Source organism: Anomaloglossus baeobatrachus, chromosome 9 (genome assembly GCF_048569485.1).
Source record: "Anomaloglossus baeobatrachus isolate aAnoBae1 chromosome 9, aAnoBae1.hap1, whole genome shotgun sequence".
NCBI classification, from domain to species: Eukaryota; Metazoa; Chordata; class Amphibia; order Anura; family Aromobatidae; genus Anomaloglossus; species Anomaloglossus baeobatrachus.
In genome coordinates, this window is record NC_134361.1 from 107678447 (window position 1) to 107702213 (window position 23767).

The 23767-nt window shown below is 52.9% G+C and overlaps 1 protein-coding gene across 1 annotated transcript in view; it reads right to left on the reverse strand.

Annotated features, from left to right (window-relative positions):
• The window catches only part of LOC142251274 (SWI/SNF-related matrix-associated actin-dependent regulator of chromatin subfamily A member 1), a 304197-nt gene that overhangs the window by 138359 nt on the left and 142071 nt on the right, over window positions 1-23767 (reverse strand). The window contains exon 13 of the mRNA XM_075323917.1: window positions 15632-15784. Within this exon, the coding sequence (XP_075180032.1) occupies window positions 15632-15784 (153 nt within the window). The remainder of the gene's footprint in view (window positions 1-15631; window positions 15785-23767) is intronic.

Consider the following 23767-nt stretch of genomic DNA (forward strand, 5'->3'; position numbering starts at 1 on the left):
CACCAAAAAGTGTAAGGCCCCTCCCCTTCTGGCTATACACCCCCAGTGGGATCACTGGCTCACCAGTTTTAGTGCAAAAGCAAGAAGGAGGAAAGCCAATAACTGGTTTAAACAAATTCACTCCGAGTAACATCGGAGAACTGAAAAACCGTTCAACATGAACAACATGTGTACCCGAAAAAACCAAAAATCCCGAAGGACAACAGGGCGGGTGCTGGGTCTCCCAATAGGAGCTAGAAGAAAAGGAATTTACGGTAAGTAACAAAATTCCCTTCTTCTTCGGCGCTCCATTGGGAGACCCAGACGATTGGGACGTCCAAAAGCTGTCCCTGGGTGGGTAAAGAAATACCTCATGTTAGAGCTGCGAAGACAGCCCTCCCCTATGGGGAGGCAACTGCCGCCTGCAGGACTCTTCTACCTAGGCTGGCGTCCGCCGAAGCATAGGTATGCACCTGATAATGTTTGGTGAAAGTGTGCAGACTCGACCAGGTAGCTGCCTGGCACACCTGTTGAGCCGTAGCCTGGTGTCGTAATGCCCAGGAAGCACCCACGGCTCTGGTTGAGTGGGCCTTTAGCCCTGAAGGAACCGGAAGCCCAGCAGAACGGTAGGCTTCAAGAATTGGTTCTTTGATCCATCGAGCCAGGGTGGCTTTGGAAGCCTGCGACCCTTTGCGCTTACCAGCGACAAGGACAAAGAGTGCATCGGAGCGGCGCAGGGGCGCCGTGCGGGAAATGTAGATTCTGAGTGCTCTCACCAGATCTAACAAATGTAAATCCTTCTCATACCGATGAACTGCATGAGGACAAAAAGAAGGCAAAGAGATATCCTGATTAAGATGAAAAGAGGATACCACCTTCGGGAGAAACTCCTGAATGGGGCGCAGCACTACCTTGTCCTGGTGGAAGACCAGGAAAGGAGCCTTGGATGACAGCGCTGCTAGCTCAGACACTCTCCGAAGAGATGTGATCGCTACCAGAAAAGCCACTTTCTGTGATAGTCTAGAAAGTGAAACCTCCCTCAGAGGCTCGAAGGGCGGCTTCTGGAGGGCAACTAGTACCCTGTTCAGATCCCATGGATCTAACGGCCGCTTGTACGGGGGTGCGATATGACAAACCCCCTGCAGGAACGTGCGCACCTTAGGAAGTCGAGCTAGACGCTTCTGAAAAAAGACGGATAGCGCCGAGACTTGCCCTTTAAGGGAGCCGAGCGACAAACCTTTTTCTAACCCAGATTGCAGGAAAGAAAGAAAGGTAGGCAATGCAAATGGCCAGGGAGACACTCCCTGAGCAGAGCACCAGGATAAGAATATCCTCCACGTTCTGTGGTAGATCTTAGCGGACGTGGGCTTCCTAGCCTGTCTCATGGTGGCCACGACCCCTTGGGATAATCCTGAAGACGCTAGGATCCAGGACTCAATGGCCACACAGTCAGGTTCAGGGCCGCAGAATTCCGATGGAAAAACGGCCCTTGGGACAGTAAGTCTGGTCGGTCTGGTAGTGCCCACGGTTGGCCGACCGTGAGATGCCACAGATCCGGATACCACGCCCTCCTTGGCCAGTCTGGGGCGACGAGTATGACGCGGCTGCAGTCGGATCTGATCTTGCGTAGCACTCTGGGCAGGAGTGCCAGAGGTGGAAACACATAAGGGAGCCGGAACTGCGACCAATCTTGCACTAGGGCGTCTGCCGCCAGAGCTCTGTGATCGCGAGACCGTGCCATGAAGGTTGGGACCTTGTTGTTGTGCCGGGACGCCATTAGGTCGACGTCCGGCCTTCCCCAGCGGCGACAGATTTCCTGAAACACGTCCGGGTGAAGGGACCATTCCCCTGCGTCCATGCCCTGGCGACTGAGGAAGTCTGCTTCCCAGTTTTCTACGCCGGGGATGTGAACTGCGGATATGGTGGAGGCCGTGGCTTCCACCCACATCAGAATCCGCCGGACTTCCTGGAAGGCTTGCCGACTGCGTGTCCCCCCTTGGTGGTTGATGTATGCCACCGCTGTGGAGTTGTCCGACTGAATTCGGATCTGCCTTCCTTCCAGCCACTGCTGGAAGGCTAGCAGGGCAAGATACACTGCTCTGATTTCCAGAACATTGATCTGAAGGGTGGACTCCTGCTGAGTCCACGTACCCTGAGCCCTGTGGTGGAGAAAAACTGCTCCCCACCCTGACAGACTCGCGTCTGTCGTGACCACCGCCCAGGACGGTGGTAGGAAGGATCTTCCCTGTGATAATGAGGTGGGAAGAAGCCACCACTGCAGAGAGTCTTTGCCATCTTCCCGAGGAAGTGCATGAGGCGTCTTAAGGAGTGCGACTGACTTTGAAGGAGAGCCTGCACCCCAGTCTGTAGTGACCTCTGCTTGTCCAGCGGAAGCTTCACTATCGCTGAGAGAGTATGAAACTCCATGCCGAGATACGTTAGTGATTGGGTCGGTGACAGATTTGACTTTGAGAAGTTGATGATCCACCCGAACGTCTGGAGAGTCTCCAGTGCAACATTCAGGCTGAGTTGGCATGCCTCTTGAGAGGGTGCCTTGACAAGTAGATCGTCCAAGTAAGGGATCACAGAGTGTCCCTGAGAGTGCAAGACTGCTACCACTGCCGCCATGACCTTGGTGAATACCCGTGGGGCTGTCGCCAGACCAAATGGCAGAGCTACGAACTGAAGATGGTCGTCTCCTATCACGAAGCGTAGAAAGCGGTGGTGCTCTGTAGCAATCGGCACGTGGAGATAAGCATCTTTGATGTCTATTGATGCTAGGAAATCTCCTTGAGACATTGAGGCAATGACTGAGCGGAGGGATTCCATCCGGAACCGCCTGGCGTTCACATGCTTGTTGAGCAGTTTTAGGTCCAGAACAGGACGGAATGAGCCGTCCTTTTTTGGCACCACAAAGAGATTGGAGTAAAAACCTTGTCCTTGTTCCCGAAGAGGAACAGGGACCACCACTCCTTCTGCTCTTAGAGAATTCACCGCCTGCAGAAGGGCATCTGCTCGGTCGGGATGTGGGGAAGTTCTGAAGAACCGAGGCGGAGGACGAGAACTGAACTCTATCCTGTACCCGTGAGACAAAATGTCTGTTACCCACCGGTCTTTGACCTGTGGCAGCCAAATGTCGCAAAAGCGGGAGAGCCTGCCACCGACCGAGGATGCGGAGGGAGGCGGCCGAAAGTCATGAGGCAGCCGCCTTGGAAGCGGTACCTCCGGTTGCTTTCTTGGGGCGTGAGTGAGCCCGCCAGGAATCAGAGCTCCTTTGCTCTTTCTGAGTCCCTTTGGACGAGGAGAATTGGGGCTTGCCCGAGCCTCGAAAGGACCGAAACTTTGACTGCCACTTCCTCTGTTGAGGTTTGCTTGATCTGGGCTGGGGTAAGGAAGAGTCCTTACCTTTGGACTGTTTAATGATTTCCGCCAATTGCTCACCAAACAGTCTGTCTCCAGATAATGGCAAGCTGGTTAAACATTTTTTAGAAGCAGAATCTGCTTTCCATTCTTTTAACCACAAGGCTCTGCGCAAAACTACAGAGTTGGCGGATGCCATTGAGGTACGGCTCGTAGAGTCCAGTACCGCATTGATAGCGTAGGTCGCAAACGCAGTCATTTGCGTAGTTAAGGACGCCACTTGCGGCACTGCTGGACGTATGAAAGAGTCCACCTGTGCCAGACCAGCTGAAATAGCTTGGAGCGCCCACACGGCCGCGAATGCTGGAGCAAACGACGCGCCAATAGCTTCATAGACAGATTTCAACCAAAGGTCCATCTGTCTGTCATTGGCATCTTTAAGTGAAGCCCCATCCTCCACTGCAACTATGGATCTAGCTGCAAGCCTGGATATTGGAGGGTCCACTTTTGGACACTGGGTCCAGCGTTTGACCACGTCAGGGGGAAAGGGATAACGTGTATCCTTAAGACGTTTGGAAAAACGCTTGTCCGGATAAGCATGGTGTTTCTGGATTGATTCTCTGAAGTCAGAGTGGTCCAGAAAAGTACTCAATTTACGCTTGGGATACAGGAAATGGAATTTCTCCTGCTGGGCAGCTGCCTCCTCTGCTGAAGGGGCTGGGGGAGAAATATCCAACAGCCTATTGATGGCCGCTATAAGGTCATTTACCATGGCGTCACCATCTGGCGTATCCAAATTGAGTGCGGTGTCAGGACTAGACTCCTGATCACCCACCTCTGTCTCATCATATAGAGACCCTTCTCGCTGAGACCCTGACCCGCGTGATGACGTGGAGGGTCTCTCCCAGCGAGCTCGCTTAGGCGGCCTGGGACTGTCATCGGAGTCAGAGCCCTCAGCCTGTGATGCCTGGGACCCCCTTGAAGTACGGATTAGTTCCAACTGAGGGGGACCGGGGAACATAGACACAGCAGTGTCCATGGTCTGAGCAACTGGCCTGGACTGCAAGGTCTCCAGGATTTTTGTCATAGTCACAGACATTTTATCAGCAAAGACTGCAAATTCTGTCCCCGTCACCGGGGCAGGGTTCACAGGCGTCTCTGCCTGGGCTACCACCACAATAGGCTCTGGCTGACGAAGTGCCACTGGGACTGAACATTGCACACAATGAGAGTCGTTGGAGCCTGCTGGTAGATTAGCCCCACATGCTGTACAAGCAGTGTATACAGCCCGTGCCTTGGCACCCTTGCGTTTTGTGGATGACATGTTGTTGTCTCCTCAGAGCAATATAGGGTATACAGCCAAGAAGCGACCGTACAGTGCAGTATATATATATATATATATATATCTGGTACAGGAAAAAGTACACCAATACAACACTGTGGCACTAGTGGGGCCAGCACTAATGTGCTGCTTACCGCCCGCTAAACGCGGGTGTGTGGTCGCCAGAAATCCCTAGTCTGGGTCTCCCAGAGCCTGTGTCCGTCCTCCAGCCAGACTGCATGCAGGAATGGCTGCCGGCGTCCTGTGGAGGGGGGGGCGGGCCCTGGGCGTGCTCAGACCAAAAGCGGGAAACCTGCGTCCCACTGTGCCTAGTGAGAGGGCTGGAGCATGTAAATAAGGCTCCAGCCCTCGGCGCTGACGATTGCACAGCGTCTGTCCCATTCCCTGATTGACAGGGAGGGGGCGGGAACGAAGCGGAGCTAGGCCGCAAAAGCCGGGGACTAAATTTATAAGCGCCGCCGCCGTAAAAGCGCGGTCGGCGCTAAGTCCCCGGCGCACTACAAGTCCCAGCCGCGCCGCCGCTCCGAGAGTGGCCGGCGCGGTAGTTCCCAGCACATGAAGTCACACAGCTAAGCTGCTGTGACTCAAACCCCAGCGTGCAGCGTTACTGTCCCCGGAGCACTAACACACCCAGCAAGTCTGGCGTGTGTGTGCCTGTCTGTACGGGGACACAGAGTACCTGAAAGTTGCAGGGCCTTGTCCCTGAACGGTACCCAGCTCCGTATCCAGCAGGTTCACTGGGTCTGTGGATGGAGCCCGGCCTCAGGGCTTGGGGGCCGGTAAGATCCCACTTCCTCAGAGCCCCTCAGGGGGATGGGGAAGGAAAACAGCATGTGGGCTCCAGCCTCTGTACCCGCAATGGGTACCTCAACCTTACAAACCACAAGTGGGGTAAGAAGGGAGCATGCTGGGGGCCCTATATGGGCCCTCTTTTCTTCCATCCGACATAGTCAGCAGCTACTGCTGACTAAACAGTGGAGCTATGCGTGGATGTCTGACCTCCTTCGCACAAAGCAGAAAACTGGTGAGCCAGTGATCCCACTGGGGGTGTATAGCCAGAAGGGGAGGGGCCTTACACTTTTTGGTGTAGTGCTTTGTGTGGCCTCCGGAGGCAGTAGCTATACACCCAATCGTCTGGGTCTCCCAATGGAGCGCCGAAGAAAGGGAGACGTTCCTGTCGCGGGACGTCAACTTCCCGTCCCATTGGCGGAGAATGTCCCATTGTAGTGGACGCAGAAGAAACTGCGCGAAAGGGACTGCCTCCATTGCTGCTACCATCTTCCCTAGGAAGTGCATGAGGCGTCTCAAGGGGTGCGACTGGCCTTGAAGGAGAGATTGCACCCCTGTCTGAAGTGAACGCTGTTTGTCCAGCGGAAGTTTCACTATCGCTGAGAGAGTATGAAACTCCATGCCAAGATATGTTAGCGATTGGGTCGGGGTCAGAATTGACTTTGAAAAGTTGATGATCCACCCGAAACTCTGGAGAGTCTCCAGCGCAACGTTCAGGCTGTGTTGGCATGCCTCTTGAGAGGGTGCCTTGACAAGTAGATCGTCCAGGTAAGGGATCACAGAGTGACCCTGAGAGTGCCGGACTGCTACTACTGCTGCCATGACCTTGGTGAAGACCCGTGGGCCTGTCGCCAGACCGAAAGGCAGGGCTACGAACTGAAGGTGTCCGTCTCCTATAACGAAGCGTAGAAAAACGCTGGTGCTCTGGAGCAATCAGCACGTGGAGATAAGCATCCTTGATGTCTATTGATGCTAGGAAATCTTCTTGAGACATTGAGGCGATGACGGAGCGGAGGGATTCCATCCGGAACCGCCTGGTTTTCACATGCTTGTTGAGCAGTTTTAGGTCCAGAACAGGACGGAAAGACCCGTCCTTTTTTGGCACCACAAACAAATTGGAGTAAAAACCGTGACCTTGCTCCTGAAGAGGAACAGGGATCACCACTCCTTCTGCCTTTAGAGAGCACCCGTCTGCAGAAGAGCACCGGCTCGGTCGGGAGGTGGAGAAGTTCTGAAGAATCGAGTCAGAGGACGAGAACTGAACTCTATCCTGTACCCGTGAGACAGAATGTCTCTCACCCAACGGTCTTTGACCTGTGGCAGCCAAATGTCCCCAAAGCGGGAGAGCCTGCCACCGGCCGAGGATGCGGAGAGAGGAGGCCGAAAGTCATGAGGAAGCCGCCTTGGTCGCGGTTCCTCCGGCTGCCTTCTTTGGGCGTGACTGAGCCCGCCAAGAATCTGAGCTCCTCTGATCCTTTTGAGTCCTTTTGGACGAGGAGAATTGGGACCTGCCCGAGCCTCGAAAGGACCGAAACCTCGACTGTCCCCTCCTCTGTTGGGGTTTGTTAGGTTTGGGCTGGGGTAAGGAAGAATCCTTAGACGTGGACTGTTTAATGATTTCATCTCACCAAACAGTCTGTCACCAGAAAATGGCAAACTGGTTAAGCACTTTTTGGAAGCAGAATCTGCCTTCCATTCCCTTAACCACAAGGCTCTGCGTAAAACCACGGAGTTGGCGGACGCCACTGCCGTACGGCTCGTAGAGTCCAGGACAGCATTAATAGCGCAAGACGCAAATGCAGACATTTGAGAGGTTAAGGACGCTACTTGCGGAACAGATGTACATGTGACAGTGTCAATCTGCGCAAGACCAGCTGAAATAGCTTGGAGTGCCCATACGGCTGCGAATGCCGGAGCAAACGACGCGCCGATAGCTTCATAGATGGATTTCAACCAGAGCTCCATCTGTCTGACAGTGGCATCTGTAAGAGAAGCCCCATCGTCCACTGCAACTATGGATCTAGTCGCAAGCCTGGAGATTGGAGGATCCACCTTTGGACACTGGGTCCAGCTCTTGACCACGCCAGGGGGAAAGGGATAACGTGTATCCTTAAGACGTTTGGAGAAACGCTTATCTGGATAAGCGTGGTGTTTCTGAACTGCTTCACTGAAGTCAGAGTGGTCAAGAAAAGTACTCAATTTACGCTTGGGATACTGAAATGGAATTTCTCCTGCTGTGAAGCTGACTCCTCCACTGGAGGAGCTGAGGGAGAAATATCTAACATTCCATTGATGGACGCTATAAGATCATTCACTATGGCGTCACCATCAGGTGTATCCAGATTGAGAGCGGTCTCAGGATCAGAATCCTGATCAGCTACGTCTGCCTCATCATACAGAGAGTCCTCCTGCTGGGACCCTGACCAGTGTGATGAAGTCGAGGGCCGCTCCCAGCGAGCTCGCTTAGGCTGTCTGGGACTGTCGTCCGTGTCAGAGCCTTCACCTTGGGATGTATGGGACCCCCCGGAGCACGGATTTGTTCCAAATGAGGGGGGCCAGGGAGCATTGAATCAACAGTGCCCATGGTCTGAGTTACCGGTCTGGACTGCAAAGTCTCTAGGATTTTAGACATAGTCACAGACAATCTATCAGCAAAAACTGCAAACTCCGTCCCTGTCACCTGGACAGTGTTCACAGGTGGTTCTCCTTGGGCCACCTCTAGCAGAGACCCCGGCTGAGCAAGTGCTACAGGGGAGCATTGCACCCAATGGGGGTCAGTGGCACCTGCCGGTAGAACAGCCTCACATGCGGTACAAGCAGCATAAAAGCCTGTGCCTTGGCACCCTTGCTGTTTGCGGACGACATGCTGTTGTCTAGCCATCTAGGAGGGTATATAGCCAAGAATAGCGACCGTACAGTGCAATGTATAGCATACAAGCATAAAGTACAAATGAACACTTCAGCATTAGTGGGGTCAGCACTTCAGGTGCTGCTTACCGCCCGCTCAAAAGCGGGTGTGAGGTCGCCAGAATCCTGTGACTGGGTGTCCCAGAGCTTGTCTCCCTTCTCCAGCTCAGACTGCAAACAGGAATGGCTGCCGGCGTCCTGTGAAGAGGGGCGGGCCGTGGGCGTGCCCCAGACAAAGTGCGGGAAACTGGCGTCCCACTGTGTCCAGTGAGGGGGCTGGAGCATGCTAAGCAGACTCCAGCCCTCGGCGCTGACGTTCTGAACAGCGTCCCGCCCCTCCCCTGACTGGCAGGCCTGGGGGCGGGAACGAAACGAAACTAGGCCGCAAAGCCGGGGACTCGAGTAATAAGCGCGGCCGTCCTATGTGCACGGCCAGCGCGGAAGTCCCCGGCGCACCACAAGTCCCAGCCGCGCCACAGTGTAAAAACAGCCAGCAGCGGCCGGCGCGGCAGTTTCTAATACATAAACTCACTCAGCTAAGCTGCAGTGAGTAATAGCACAAGCGCTCCGCGCTGTTGTCCCCGGCGCACTAACACACCCAGCATGCTGGTGTGTGTGTGCGCGATTTGTACGGGGACACAGAGTACCTTAATGTAGCAGGGCCCTGTCCCTGACGATACTCCGCTCCATATCCAGCAGGTTCTCCGGGTCTGTGGATGGAGCACGGTCTCAGTGCCTGGAGACCGGTAAGATCCCACTTCACCCAGAGCCCTGAGGGGGATGGGGAAGGAAAGCAGCATGTGGGCTCCAGCCTCCGTACCCGCAATGGATACCTCAACCTTAACAAACACCGCCGACAAGAGTGGGGTGAGAAGGGAGCATGCTGGGGGCCCTATATGGGCCCACTTTTCTTCCATCCGACATAGTCAGCAGCTGCTGCTGACTAAAACAGTGGAGCTATGCGTGGATGTCTGACCTCCTTCGCACAAAGCATGAAAACTGAGGAGCCCGTGATCCCACGGGGGGTGTATAGGCAGAAGGGGAGGGGCCTTACACTTTTAAGTGTAATACTTTGTGTGGCCTCCGGAGGCAGTAGCTATACACCCAATTGTCTGGGTCTCCCAATAGAGCGACAAAGAAAATCCGTTTTTCTCTGACGCCTCATTGGGGGACACAGGACCATGGGACGTCCTAAAGCAGTCCCTGGGTGGGTAAACAAACAATGCAACCCAAGGACTAGGAACCAGTCCCAGATAGCCAGGAGCGCATACTGAGATAGGTGCTGCACTATCGTTTGCAGAATTTTCCTACCTAGGTTCGCCTCAGCCGAAGCCTGGGTATGGACTCGATAATGCTTTGAAACACCAGGTCGCAGCCTTACACCCCTGTTCCACTGAAGCCTGATGCCCAAGAGGTGCCAACTGCTCGCGTGGAATGAGTCCACAGCCCACTAGGAATGGGCTTGAGTTTCAAGTGGTAGACCTCCTGGATCGCAGAGCGAATCCAGCGAGCCAGCGTTGCCTATGAAGCTGCCTCTCCTTTCTTAGGCCTTTCAGGAATGATGAACAAGGAGTCCATGTTCCTAAAGGGGCTGTCCTGGGTACGTAATATCTGAGAGCCCTCACAAGGTCTAACGAATATAGGAACCTTTCCACCCTATGGACTGGGTGGACAAAAGGAAGGCAGAACAATGTCCTCGTTCATATGAAACGGGGAAGTAACCTTCGGAAGAAAATCCAGAAGGGGCGTAGAACCACCTTGTTCTCTGATGAAAGATCAGAAAGGGTTCGCGGAAAGAGAGTGCTGCCAGTTCCGAAACGTGTCTGATGGACGTAATCGCCACTAAGAATGTTACCTTCCAGGAGAGAAGAGCAAGAGAAGATTCCATAAGAGGTTCAAAGGGGGACCTCTGGATACCGTCCAAAACGAGATTGAGGTCCCATGGGTCCAGCGACCGTTTGTACGGGGGAACTAGATGGGAAACGCCCTGGAGGAAAGTCTAGACTTGCAGATTGCAAGCTAGGCGGTATTGATAGAATATTGAGAGAGATGAAACCTGCCCCTTAAGGGAGCTGAGGGCCAACCCCTTTTGCAACCTGACTGCAAAAATAAAATCAAGAATTCTGGGGATCGCCAGAGGCATAGGTTGGACATTAGATTCCCTGCACTGGGAAAGGAAAGTTTTCCACGTACGGTGGAAAATACGGGATGAAGGCCGGCTTTCGGGCACTGTACATGGTGGAGATGACCACGGGAGAGAATCTCGCTCTTGTTAAAGTCCAGGTCTCAATGACCAGGCAGACAGCTTCAGGGCTCTGGAGTTCTGATGGGAAATGGGCTCTTGGGTCAGCAGGTCTGGGATGCTTACGAGGCGCCATAAGCAATTGTACTAATTCGGCATACCAGGCGCACCTGGGCTAGTCCGGTGCTATTAGTATCACCGGGACTCCTTCTGCCTTGATCTTCCTGATTACTCGCGGCAGCAGGGGCAGAGGCGAAAAACATGTAAGGTAGATGGAAGCGACTTCAGGAGACTAGAGCATCCGCGCCGATGGACTGTGGATCACGTGACCTGGCTAAGAGCGCGGGTATCTTTGCGTTCAACCTTGAGGCCATTAGATCCACGTCTGGTGTACTCCAGCGAGTGCAGATGTGTGGGAACACTTCTGGGTGGAGAAACCACTCTCCGGCGGCCAGGCCTAGGCGACTTAGAAGGTCCGCCGCCCAGTTCTCTACTCCCGGTATGTGTAACGCTGAAAACACAGACCCCCGTTGATTCGGCCCAGGCGAGGATCCTGAGGACCTCGAGATAAGCTGTCTTGCTGCTGGTACTTCCCTGCAGATTGATCTAGGCCACAGCTGTTGCATTGTCCAATTGGACCCGAATCAAACGACCTGCTAGCAGAAGGGGGGAATGACCTGAGCGCGAGAAAGATCGCGCTGATTTTCAGGTTGATTTCTGGGAAGGGAAGACTCCTGGGGCGTCCAACGTCCCCAAGAAGTGTGGAGCCAGTGCGCTGCTCCCCAGACTAAGAGGTTGGCGTCCGTAGTCAGGAGTAGCCAGTCCACTTGAGGGAGAAAAACTCCCTCTCGATATGGAAGAGGACTGAAGCCACCAGCAAAGCGCATACCTGACTGAAGATGTCAGGTGAAAAGTTCGTCCAAGGAAAAGGGGCTCTTGTCCCAGGCAGCTAGAAGCGCAAGCTGCAGTGGGCGGTCGTGTGGCTAAGCGAGCAGCACTGACTCTATAGCCGCCGATATCCAACCTAGCACTCTCATACTGAATTGTATGGAGCGAGAGTATGTAGAAGGCAGTGTATCGATTGTTGTAGAGCGGTCGCCTTGTCTTGAGGGAGAAATATCAAGCCTCGAAGGGTGTCCAGGGACATGCCCAGGGAGGTGACGGATTTTGACGGGACCGGGGATGATTTGACTGGAGTCAGAAGCCGCCCTAAGCAGGATAGGGTGCCCACAGAGATCCGGACGCTGGTTCAGCCCTTGACGAGGAGGTCATCCAAGCAAGGCAGAACAGCCACTCTCTTGGCGTGAAGGGCACTCATGGCGGCCGCCATGACCTTTGTTAAAACCCTTGGTGCTGTGGCAGAGCCGAGGGTAGGGCCACAAATCAAAAAAAAAAAAAGAAGTCCTGAACAGCGAAGTGGAGGAACTTTGGTGAGCTGGAGCGATGGGTATGTGCAGGTACGCGTCCCTGATAGCTAGGGAGGCAAGGAATTCTCCTTCGACCATAAAGGTAAAAATGGACCCTAGGAATTCCATTCTGAATCTTCTTACGTGCACATGTTTGCTCAGGTGTTAGAAGTCCAGGATGGGTTTAACTAACCCGTCCTTTTTTCGGGACCACGAGAGGTTGGAATAGAAGGCCTTGAACCTCTCGCCGTCCAGGACAGGTACCATCACCCCCGCCGTTTGGAGGGAGTGGATCACTGAGGAGAAGGCCTCGCGGTGTTTTGGAGCCTTTGGGGGGGTTTGAGAGAAAAAACTGACCAGGGGATCGGGTTCGGAATTCAATGTGATAACCAGAAGACACAAGGTATCGCACCCATTTGGGGTCTGAGGCGGCGGCCCAGATGGAGGAGGACGAGACTCCTCGGTCTTTGTCTAGACTGCCAGGACGAGGTGGACTTGGGGAGGGCTGAGAAGGTCGGGCCCTGCATGTCTAGTAAAAAACATCCTGGGCTAGAGTTGGGGGAGGGAGGTACTCTTTTCCTCCCGTGGCGTCAGACAAAAAAAGAGGCTGTCCAGACGATCGGCAAACCATCGGTCTGGAAAGGAGTACTGTGAGAGGCTTCTTAGAGACCGAGTCCGATCTCTATTATCGGAACCAGAGGGCCTTACAGATGGCTATGGTATTTGAGGCGGCAATAACTGCACAGGTAGCAGCGTCGAGGGAGGCCTGCATGAGGTACTCTGCCGCCGCAGCAATGTGAACTGTTACATCTGTGAGGGTCTGAGGGAAACTGGCAGTCCTGGTGCCTGTGCGACCCACACGGAAGGGGAGAGGGACCCGCAGCCTCAAAGTGGAGCGATCGAGCTGCTCCACTTGTCTGTCCGTCGCATCCTTGAAGGAGGATCCATCAAGTAACAGACAGGAGGGTCCTTCAGGCAGGCGGAAGCCAGGTGAGGATTCACCAAGGCCGGATCGGCCCAGCCCTTAGAGACAGCTAAGCCAAAGGGATACCGGGACTCCATGAGTTTACAGATACCAAAGCGGTGTCAAAAAACTTTTTTTTTTTGAGGTTTCTTCACCCTTTTACAGGAGACCGCAGGGTCAGTAGTGAATGGGAGATCTTCCACATGCAGAGTTTTATTTGATTGCTGCAATAAGGGAGTCCATCGCAGCTTGATCGCTCGGGGAGGTTGAAACCACGGAATTATCCCTGTACAAACATCATTCCCCTTCCTCCGGCAACTCAGAGACCGCGGAACATGTGGGAGAAAACCATCTGTGTACCCCAGAGGGAGAACCATGGGGGTCATGCCCTTTTTCTCATCTGCAACCGGTGAAGCAGAGGGCTGATTCTTATCAGAAGGACCATCTACAGAGGTGTCATCAGGCTGCGTCCTGTCCAGGGGCCCCGAGGGGTGTGAGGACGATGTTGCATAGCCAGCCCAGGTTCTGGGAACTGTGCCCATTCCGGGGGACTGGGAGCCGTAGGCTCTGGGCTGGCAGCGGTTGCTGCAGTGGTGGCGGGGGGGAGCTACAGGGCCACCGGACTCACAGAAGGAAGAGGTTCTATCATCCCCTAGTAGCTCAGTGTGGCAGGATACATTAACAGTCTTATAGTTGTTGCTGTAGTTGTGCAGGGCATAAAACATGTGACTGCAGCCTCTGGCTGATGAGCCACAAACTCTGATTGTAATGAGGGAGCAATGCTCTGCACAGCTAATGTGCAAGTGAGGATATAACTCACCCAGAACCTGATGGCCCTTCCTCCCCCTCCTCCTGTGTCCCAGTTCCTGTGGGAAGGAGGAAGCCAGCTCTGAGAGACGCCCACAGGCTCCGATCACAACAAGAGGGAGCAATGCTCTGCAGGGCTCCTGTGTGAGGAGAGGTACGCGTGCTTTCGTGAAGGGGCGTGGCTTATCAAGTGTCGGAGGGGACGGGGCTTAGCTCTGACAAGAAGGCATGAGAAAATATAATATAAAGAAAATGGTGGGAAGGGATTCCCCTTCACCCCTCCAGCCCTGCACAACAATGGTGGACAGAAAAAACTCTATAAGTGTACCCCAGCTGCGGCTGCACTGAGTCCTGGGAGCTGTCTCCTCCCCCTGCCGCAGGTGGAATGCTATGCAGGAGTCTGCAATCAGCCCAATCCAGTCAGTGTGACCTTTGCTCCAATTCCTGTCTGCTGTGACCGGTCACAGAGCGTGTATCAACTCAGACCCTGCCAGAGGGACTGAGGACGTTTTTGATCTGCTCTGAGGCTCTGGAAAAATCAGAAGGATCTCACCTCAACTCCTGTGGAGATGGCAGTCTGATGCCTGCTGCCTGGTCACACTGGTGCGGAGCGTGTATCAACTCAGAGCCTGCAAGAGGGACTGAGGAAGTTTTTCATGTGCTCTGGAAAAAGCGGAATGATCTCACCTCAGCTCCTGTGGAGATGCAGTCTGGTCACGCTGGTGCGGAGCATGTATCAACTCAGAGCCTGCAAGAGGGACTGAGGAAGTTTTCATCTACTCTGGGCTCTGGAAAATCAGTGCCATGAGACCTGTCATCCAGTGAGTAACAGCCCAGGATCCAGCGTCGCAGGAGGGGGTACGGGTAGGCGACACTCCGCGTTCCCGCCTGTGATGGTTTGGGGAAATCAGTCCCCAAAGGAACCGTCGCCCTCTAAAAACAAAAAATTCTTGCTGCAGTAGTCTGCAGAGATGTGCCTCCTATAGACACTAAGCTAAAACTGAAGTAGCCTGGCTGGGCCAGGGGGTGTATACTGCAGGGGAGGAGCTAACATCTTTGCATCTACTTAGTGTCTTCCTATGGATAAGCAGCATAACACCCATGGTCCTGTGTCCCCCAATGAGGCGTCAGAGACATATCTTTTATGTGTAAACAACGGCATGATAGGGGACAGAAGGGAACCAGCAGGAGGACATTATTAAACAATGGGGACAATACTGCAGGGGACATTACAGTAGGGGACATTACTAAACAATGGGGACATTACAGCAGGGGACATTACTAAACAATGGGGACATTACAGCAGGGGACATTACTAAACAATGGGGACATTACAGCAGGGGACATTACTAAACAATGAGCACATTACTGCAGGGGACATCACTAACCAATGGGGATATTACTTAGGTCGTCTTACACTTGAGTATATACAATATATATCCCAAACTCTATACTATACTGGGGGTCGACTTATACGCCTAGCCATCTCATACGCCGGAAAATACGGTATCATTTTTTTTATAAAACCATGATGTGAAATCTTCTTATATCCCTGGGTGTAGTTTGTCTGCAGTTTCCCTATAGGTTATTGGATGCTGTAGTATCAGCTGCACAGAAAGAAAATTGATTTTTTCGCACCATCTGACCCTAGTTGTGGACAATAATGTCGCACCAGTGACATGATTAGCCAGTGAGTCTCATATATCGAATCTAACATCCAGGATATAAAGTATTCCCCCTCTGAAATGTATATGAAATATTTTACCTAAATATAAAACAGAAAATAAAATAAAGCAACAAGTAAAACGACAAGTGCAGAAGTTTATATTCCTGACCATTGCTTGTAAATCGACTTGAGGGTTCCAGTCTGAGTCGTATAAAATCACCACATCAGCAGTTGCCAAATTTATTCCAAGGCCTCCGGCGCGGGTACTCAGCATGAAGATGAATTTGCTGCTGTTAGGTGCATTAAATCTTTCTATGGCTTCCTAGAAATTGAAGAAGTTATTACAGACAGTTAGTTCTTATACACAGAACAAATAATCAACCACTGTACAACACAAGTCATGCATATATGCTGCCAAATCAACCTGTCCTCATTGTACAAACATGAAAGAAACACTCCAGCATGATTCTTTGGGGGGCACATGTAATGCTTACACAACATCCATAATCTCACTGGTCAATATATGTCATCCCATTTGAGTTCCATCTATACATTTCTCCAGCTTCTTTATAGGAAATTGTGTCACGTGATCACTTGTGTGACAACCAGTCCATTACATGTGGCGTTGTGTAGACAGGAAGTCAGTCTCTCACTGTTATGGGGGGCCGTCTGATAATAAAACCTAAAGGAATATCAGACAGTCAGGGTCCACCGTGCAGACTCTGCTGCAGACTATGGCAGAGTGCAATACCTGTTAAACTCACAGAGGAATATAATTAGTAAATAAGGCAATTCCTCCCTTACTTGGAGGGTGTGTGGAATGGTCTCTGTTAAAGATCACAGAGACAAAAGCAGTGAGTGTGAAATGGCACCTACCTAGGTCCGTTCCTCTAGTGGTGCCAGGAGACGGACAGCAGCGTAAGCCGCACAAAGCTCCTACCTGCGTTCGCTCCACTAGTGTGCGAGGACACGAACCACTAGATATGGCACCTGCCTGGGTCCGCTCTTCTAGTGGTGCAAAAGAGACGGACAGCAGCGTAAGCCGCACAAAGCTCCTACCTGCGTTCGCTCCACTAGTGTGCGAGGATACGAACAACTGCCAGACACAGTATAAGGAACGTTACCCTAGCGGCAACGTCCACCTACGAGTAGAATCACAAGGCCCAACCGGACCATGTGCCTCAGGCACCTGCCTATGTCCGCTCCACTAAGAGGTAAAGATACGGACTCCAGCCGAAGCTGTAAGGTATAAGAACGCTACCCTGCTGGTAGCGCTCACCTAACATAGACAGAGAGATGCCTAGAGGGACGTGCACAGGGCGTCTACCCTCATGCATGAACCAAGAGGACTGAGCGCTGGGCGGCGTGCGTCAGACTTTGTGCCTCATCCAAGATGGAGGACACCAGAGCCATCCGCTGCCAGAACGACAGGAATGACGTCACGCTGGCCTATCACAGAGCAAAGCGTCACAAGCACATGACCAGCGACCAATCGGCATAGAAGGTGTCAGAGACATGTGACCACGTGTCACAAGCACATGACCAGAGGCCAATCAGCTTAGAAGGTGTCAGAGACATGTGACCTCGTGTCAGCGATGATGTCACTCGCACATGTGCAATGGCTCCAAGATAGGACTTAGTCTCCAGCGCTTGCACATGTGCAGTAGCAAGAAATCCGAAGATAGTCTCCAGAGCCACAGCAACCGTAACAGTACCTCCCCCTCAAGGGCCCCCCTCCCGGCGACGCAGGTAATCGGCAACTAAGTCGGGAACATGGACAGCCTCCTCAGGCTCCCAAGAGCGATGTTCCGGGCTGTAGCCCTCCCAATCTAACAAGAAGAACCTGCGCCCTCTAACCATCTTAGAACCAACTATGGCTCGTACCTCATAGCTAGAGCGAGAGGAATCAGAGGCAGGAGAGTGCACGTCACGAGCGTGAGGTAAAATAGCCGGCTTTAGCAGTGAAACATGGAATTTGTCATGGATCCTAAGATGGACGGGTAACTTCAATTGGTAGACTACAGGATTTACCTGTCGAAGAACCTCATAAGGACCCAGGAAGCGAGGAGCAAATTTGACAGAGCTCACTCTAAGTTTCACGTGTTTTGCAGAGAGCCACACAAAGTCCCCTGGAGAAAAGACAGGAGCCGGGCGACGAAACCGATCGGACACCGTCTTCATACGGTCCTTAGCTGCTTGGATCGACTCTTGAGTCCGATCCCAAACCTCTCTGGCATTAGTTGCCCAGTCGGCCACAAGAGGAGGAGGTGCAGCAGCGGGAAACGGTACCGGTACCCTAGGGTGTTGCCCATTATTGAGTACGAACGGTGTCTGCCCAGTGGCCTCAGCCAGCGAATTGTTAAAGGCAAATTCTGCCCAGGGTAGGAGGGAGGACCAGTTGTCGTGGTTCTCAGCAACAAAGTGTCGAAGGTATATAATCATGGATTGATTGGTACGCTCAACCAAACCATTGGTCTCCGGATGGTATGCCGAAGAGAGATTCAACTCAATTTGCAGAAGGCTACAAAGATCTCGCCAGAAACGGGAAGCAAATTGCGGGCCTCTATCACATATGATACGATCTGGCATCCCGTGAAGCCTAAAGACATGCTTGAGGAATAGTTTGGCTAGTACCCTGGAAGATGGGATTCTCGATAACGGTACGAAATGATCCATCTGGGAGAAATGGTCCGTAATGATCCACACAAATCTAGGTCCCTGTGAACACGGAAGATCACCCACAAAGTCCATGTCTACCACCTCCCATGGTCTATCTGGCACTGGTAAAGGATGCAAGAGCCCAGCCGGTCTCTGCCGTAACGGGCGGTTGAGAGCACACGAGTAGCAGGAACCGACATATCTCTTGACGTGGCTGGCTAAGTGTGGCCACCAATACCACCTCTGGAGTAACTCTCGTGTCCGTCTAATACCAAAATGCCCACCCACCTTTGAGGTGTGGGCCCACGACAGTATATCATTCTGTCGATCCGGCGGAACAAAGGTCTTGCCCGGTGGGATTTGGTCTAACGTCACAGGGGAGAGCGTATGAAAAACCCTGGAGGGAAGAATAAGACGAGGTTCGTCAATCTCTTCCTGGGTAAAAACCATAGAGCGAGACAGGGCGTCTGCCTTGTTATTCTTACTCCCAGACATATAGTTGATGGAGAAGTGAAAGCGGGAGAAAAACAAGGACCAGCGGGCTTGGCGAGGATTCAGACGCTGAGCGGTTTGTAAGTACGTCAGATTCTTATGGTCTGTATAGACTTGGAAAGGATGTTTCGCTCCTTCCAGCAAGTGACGCCACTCCTCCAAGGCTAATCTCAGGGCGAGCAGTTCCCTATCCCCAATGGTATAGTTTCTCTCTGCCGGTGAAAAGGTTTTAGCAAAGAAGAAACACGGCCTTTTTCTACCTGCACCGTTCTTTTGATACAAGACCGCACCAGCACCCACTGAAGAGGCATCAACCTCCAAGAGGAAGGGCTTATTCTCATCGGGTCTTTGAAGAACGGGAGCAGTTGAAAAGTGTCTTTTTACTGCCTCAAAAGCCTGGGATGTTTCAGTAGACCAGACTTTTGGATTAGCACCTTTCTTAGTCAAGGCCACCAAAGGGGCCACCAAAGTAGAGAAATGGGGTATGAACTGCCTGTAATAATTTATGAATCCTAAGAAGCGTTGCACCGCCTTCAAGGAATGAGGTTCGGACCATTCCAGTACAGCAGAGAGCTTCGCAGGATCCATAGCCAGACCCTCTTGTGAGATAATGTAACCCAAAAAAGGCAAGGATGACTGCTCGAATACACATTTTTCGAGTTTAGCAAACAATGAGTGCTCCCTTAAACGGGAAAGGACACGAACGACATCCTGACGATGAGTCTCCAGATCAGGAGAAAAAGAAGGGAATTTTGTTTACTTACCGTAAATTCCTTTTCTTCTAGCTCCAATTGGGAGATCCAGACAATTGGGGTGTATAGGCTATGCCTCCGGAGGCCGCACAAAGTATTACACTAAAAGTGTAAAGCCCCTCCCCTTCTGCCTATACACCCCCCGTGCTCCCACGGGCTCCTCAGTTTTGGTGCAAAAGCAAGAAGGAGGAAAAAAATTATAAACTGGTTTAAAGTAAATTCAATCCGAAGGAATATCGGAGAACTGAAACCATTCAACATGAACAACATGTGTACACAAAAAAACAGGGGCGGGTGCTGGGTCTCCCAATTGGAGCTAGAAGAAAAGGAATTTACGGTAAGTAAACAAAATTCCCTTCTTCTTTGTCGCTCCATTGGGAGACCCAGACAATTGGGACGTCCAAAAGCAGTCCCTGGGTGGGTAAATTAATACCTCGTAATAGAGCCGTAAAACGGCCCCTTCCTACAGGTGGGCAACCGCCGCCTGAAGGACTCGTCTACCTAGGCTGGCATCCGCCGAAGCATAGGTATGCACCTGATAGTGTTTCGTGAAAGTGTGCAGGCTCGACCAGGTAGCCGCCTGACACACCTGCTGAGCCGTAGCCTGGTGCCTCAAAGCCCAGGACGCGCCCACGGCTCTGGTAGAATGGGCCTTCAGCCCTGAGGGAACCGGAAGCCCAGCAGAACGGTAAGCTTCGAGAATTGGCTCCTTGATCCACCGAGCCAGGGTTGATTTGGAAGCCTGTGACCCTTTACGCTGGCCAGCGACAAGGACAAAGAGTGCATCCGAGCGGCGCAGGGGCGCCGTACGAGAAATGTAGAGTCTGAGTGCTCTCACCAGATCTAACAAGTGCAAATCCTTTTCACATTGGTGAACTGGATGAGGGCAAAAAGAGGGTAAGGAGATATCCTGATTGAGATGAAAGGGGGATACCACCTTGGGGAGAAATTCCGGAACCGGACGCAGAACCACCTTGTCCTGGTGAAACACCAGGAAAGGGGCTTTGCACGACAACGCTGCTAGCTCAGACACTCTCCGAAGAGAGGTGACTGCTACTAGGAAAACCACTTTCTGCGAAAGGCGTGAGAGAGAAATATCCCTCATTGGCTCGAATGGTGGTTTCTGAAGAGCCATCAGCACCCTGTTCAGATCCCAGGGTTCTAACGGCCGCTTGTAAGGAGGAACGATGTGACAAACCCCCTGCAGGAACGTGCGTACCTCTGGAAGTCTGGCTAGGCGCTTCTGGAAAAACACAGAGAGCGCTGAGACTTGTCCCTTAAGGGAGCCGAGCGACAAACCCTTTTCCAGTCCAGATTGAAGGAAGGACAGAAAAGTGGGCAAGGCAAAAGGCCAGGGAGAAAAACCCTGAGCAGAGCACCATGACAGGAAAATTTTCCACGTCCTGTGGTAGATCTTGGCGGACGTTGGTTTCCTAGCCTGTCTCATAGTGGCAATGACCTCTTGAGATAATCCTGAAGACGCTAGGATCCAGGACTCAATGGCCACACAGTCAGGTTGAGGGCCGCAGAATTCAGATGGAAAAATGGCCCTTGAGACAGCAAGTCTGGTCGGTCTGGTAGTGCCCACGGTTGGCCGACCGTGAGATGCCACAGATCCGGGTACCACGACCTCCTCGGCCAGTCTGGAGCGACGAGGATGACGCGGCGGCAGTCGGCCCTGATCTTGCGTAACACTCTGGGCAACAGTGCCAGCGGAGGAAACACATAAGGGAGCTGAAACTGCGACCAATCCTGAACTAAGGCGTCTGCCGCCATAGCTCTGGGATCTTGAGACCGTGCCATGAACGTCGGTACCTTGTTGTTGTGCCGGGACGCCATGAGGTCGACGTCCGGCACCCCCCAGCGGCAACAGATCTCCTGAAACACATCCGGGTGAAGGGACCATTCCCCTGCGTCCATGCCCTGGCGACTGAGATAATCTGCTTCCCAGTTTTCCACGCCCGGGATGTGAACTGCAGAGATGGTGGAGGCCGTGGCTTCCACCCACATCAAGATCCGCCGGACTTCCTGGAAGGCTTGCCGACTGCGTGTGCCGCCTTGGTGGTTGATGTATGCCACCGCTGTGGAATTGTCCGACTGAATTCGGATCTGCTTGCCTTCCAGCCACTGCTGGAAAGCTTTCAGGGCAAGGTACACTGCCCGTATTTCCAGAACATTGATCTGAAGCGAGGACTCTTGCTGGGTCCACGTACCCTGAGCCCTGTGGTGGAGAAAAACCGCTCCCCACCCTGACAGACTCGCGTCCGTCGTGACCACCTCCCAGGATGGGGGTAGGAAGGATTTCCCCTTCGATAATGAAGTGGGAAGAAGCCACCACCGAAGGGAAGCTTTGGTCGCCTGAGAGAGAGAGAGAGACGTTCCTGTCGAGGGACGTCGGCTTCCTGTCCCATTTGCGAAGGATGTCCCATTGAAGAGGACGCAGGTGAAACTGCGCGAAAGGGACTGCCTCCATTGCTGCCACCATCTTCCCCAGGAAGTGCATGAGGCGCCTCAAGGGGTGTGCCTGACCTTGAAGGAGAGATTGTACCCCCTTCTGTAGCGACCGCTGCTTGATCAGCGGAAGCTTCACTATCGCTGAGAGGGTATGAAACTCCATGCCAAGATATGTCAGCGATTGGGCCGGTGTCAGATTTGACTTTGGAAAATTGATGATCCACCCGAAACTCTGGAGAGTCTCCAGAGTAGCGTCGAGGCTGTGTTGGCATGCCTCTTGAGAGGGTGCCTTGATCAGGAGATCGTCCAAGTAAGGGATCACCGAGTGACCCTGAGAGTGGAGGACCGCTACTACAGTAGCCATAACCTTGGTGAAAACCCGTGGGGCTGTTGCCAGGCCGAACGGCAGTGCCACGAACTGCAGGTGTTCGTCTCCTATGGCGAAGCGCAAGAAGCGCTGGTGCTCTGGAGCAATCGGTACGTGGAGATAAGCATCTTTGATATCGATCGATGCAAGGAAATCTCCTTGGGACATTGAGGCGATGACGGAGCGGAGGGATTCCATCCGGAACCGCCTGGTCTTTACGTGTTTGTTGAGCAGTTTCAGGTCCAGGACAGGACGGAAAGACCTGTCCTTCTTTGGGACCACAAACAGGTTGGAGTAAAAACCGTGACCCTGTTGCTGAAGAGGAACAGGGACCACCACTCCTTCTGCCTTCAGAGTGCCCAGCGCCTGCAGAAGAGCCTCGGCTCGCTCGGGAGGCGGGGATGACCTGAAGAATCGAGTCGGGGGACGAGAGGTGAACTCTATCTTGTAACCGTGAGACAGAATGTCTCTCACCCAGCGGTCTTTTACCCGTGGCAGCCAGGTGTCGCAAAAGCGGGAGAGCCTGCCACCGACCGAGGATGCAGATTGCGGAGGCCGAAAGTCATGAGGAAGCCGCTTTGGTAGCGGCACCTCCGGTGGTATTTTTAGGACGTGACTTAGACCGCCATGAATCAGAGTTCCGTTGATCTTTCTGAGGCCTTTTGGACGAGGGGAATTGGGACCTGCCCGCGCCCCGAAAGGACCGAAACCTCGACTGCCCCCTCCTCTGTTGGGGTATGTTCGGTTTGGGCTGGGGTAAGGATGTATCCTTTCCCTTGGATTGTTTGATGATTTCATCCAAACGCTCGCCAAACAATCGGTCGCCAGAAATTGGCAAACTAGTTAAGCGCTTTTTGGAAGCAGAATCTGCCTTCTTCCATTCCCGTAGCCACAAGACCCTGCGGAGTACCACCGAATTGGCGGATGCAACCGCCGTACGGCTCGCAGAGTCCAGGACAGCATTAATAGCGTAAGACGCCATTGCCGACGTCTGAGCGGTTATGGACGCCACCTGCGGCGCGGAAGTGCGTGTGGCTGCGTCAATTTGCGCTTGACCTGCTGATATAGCTTGTAGCGCCCATACGGCTGCGAATGCTGGGGCAAAAGAAGCGCCGATAGCTTCATAGATGGATTTCAACCAGAGCTCCATCTGCCTGTCAGTGGCATCTTTGAGTGAAGCCCCATCTTCCACTGCAAGTATGGATCTAGCCGCCAGTCTGGAGATTGGAGGATCCACCTTGTGACACTGAGTCCAACCTTTGACCACGTCAGGGGGAAAGGGATAACGTGTATCCTTAAGGCGCTTAGAAAGTAGGATTTTTGTGTACTCACCGTAAAATCTCTTTCTCTGAGTCTTCATTGGGGGACACAGGACCATGGGTTATGCTGCTGTCACTAGGAGGCTGACACTAAGTAAACATAAAAAAGTTAGCTCCTCCCTAGCAGCATACACCCCGAGCCGGAGGCGGGCTCAGATCAGTTGGTGCACAAGCAGTAGGAGGAGTACCAGAATCACCATACATAAACACAAGTTGTAACTAAAACAATGCAGCCGTGCAAACAAGAGGTCTATGAACATAAG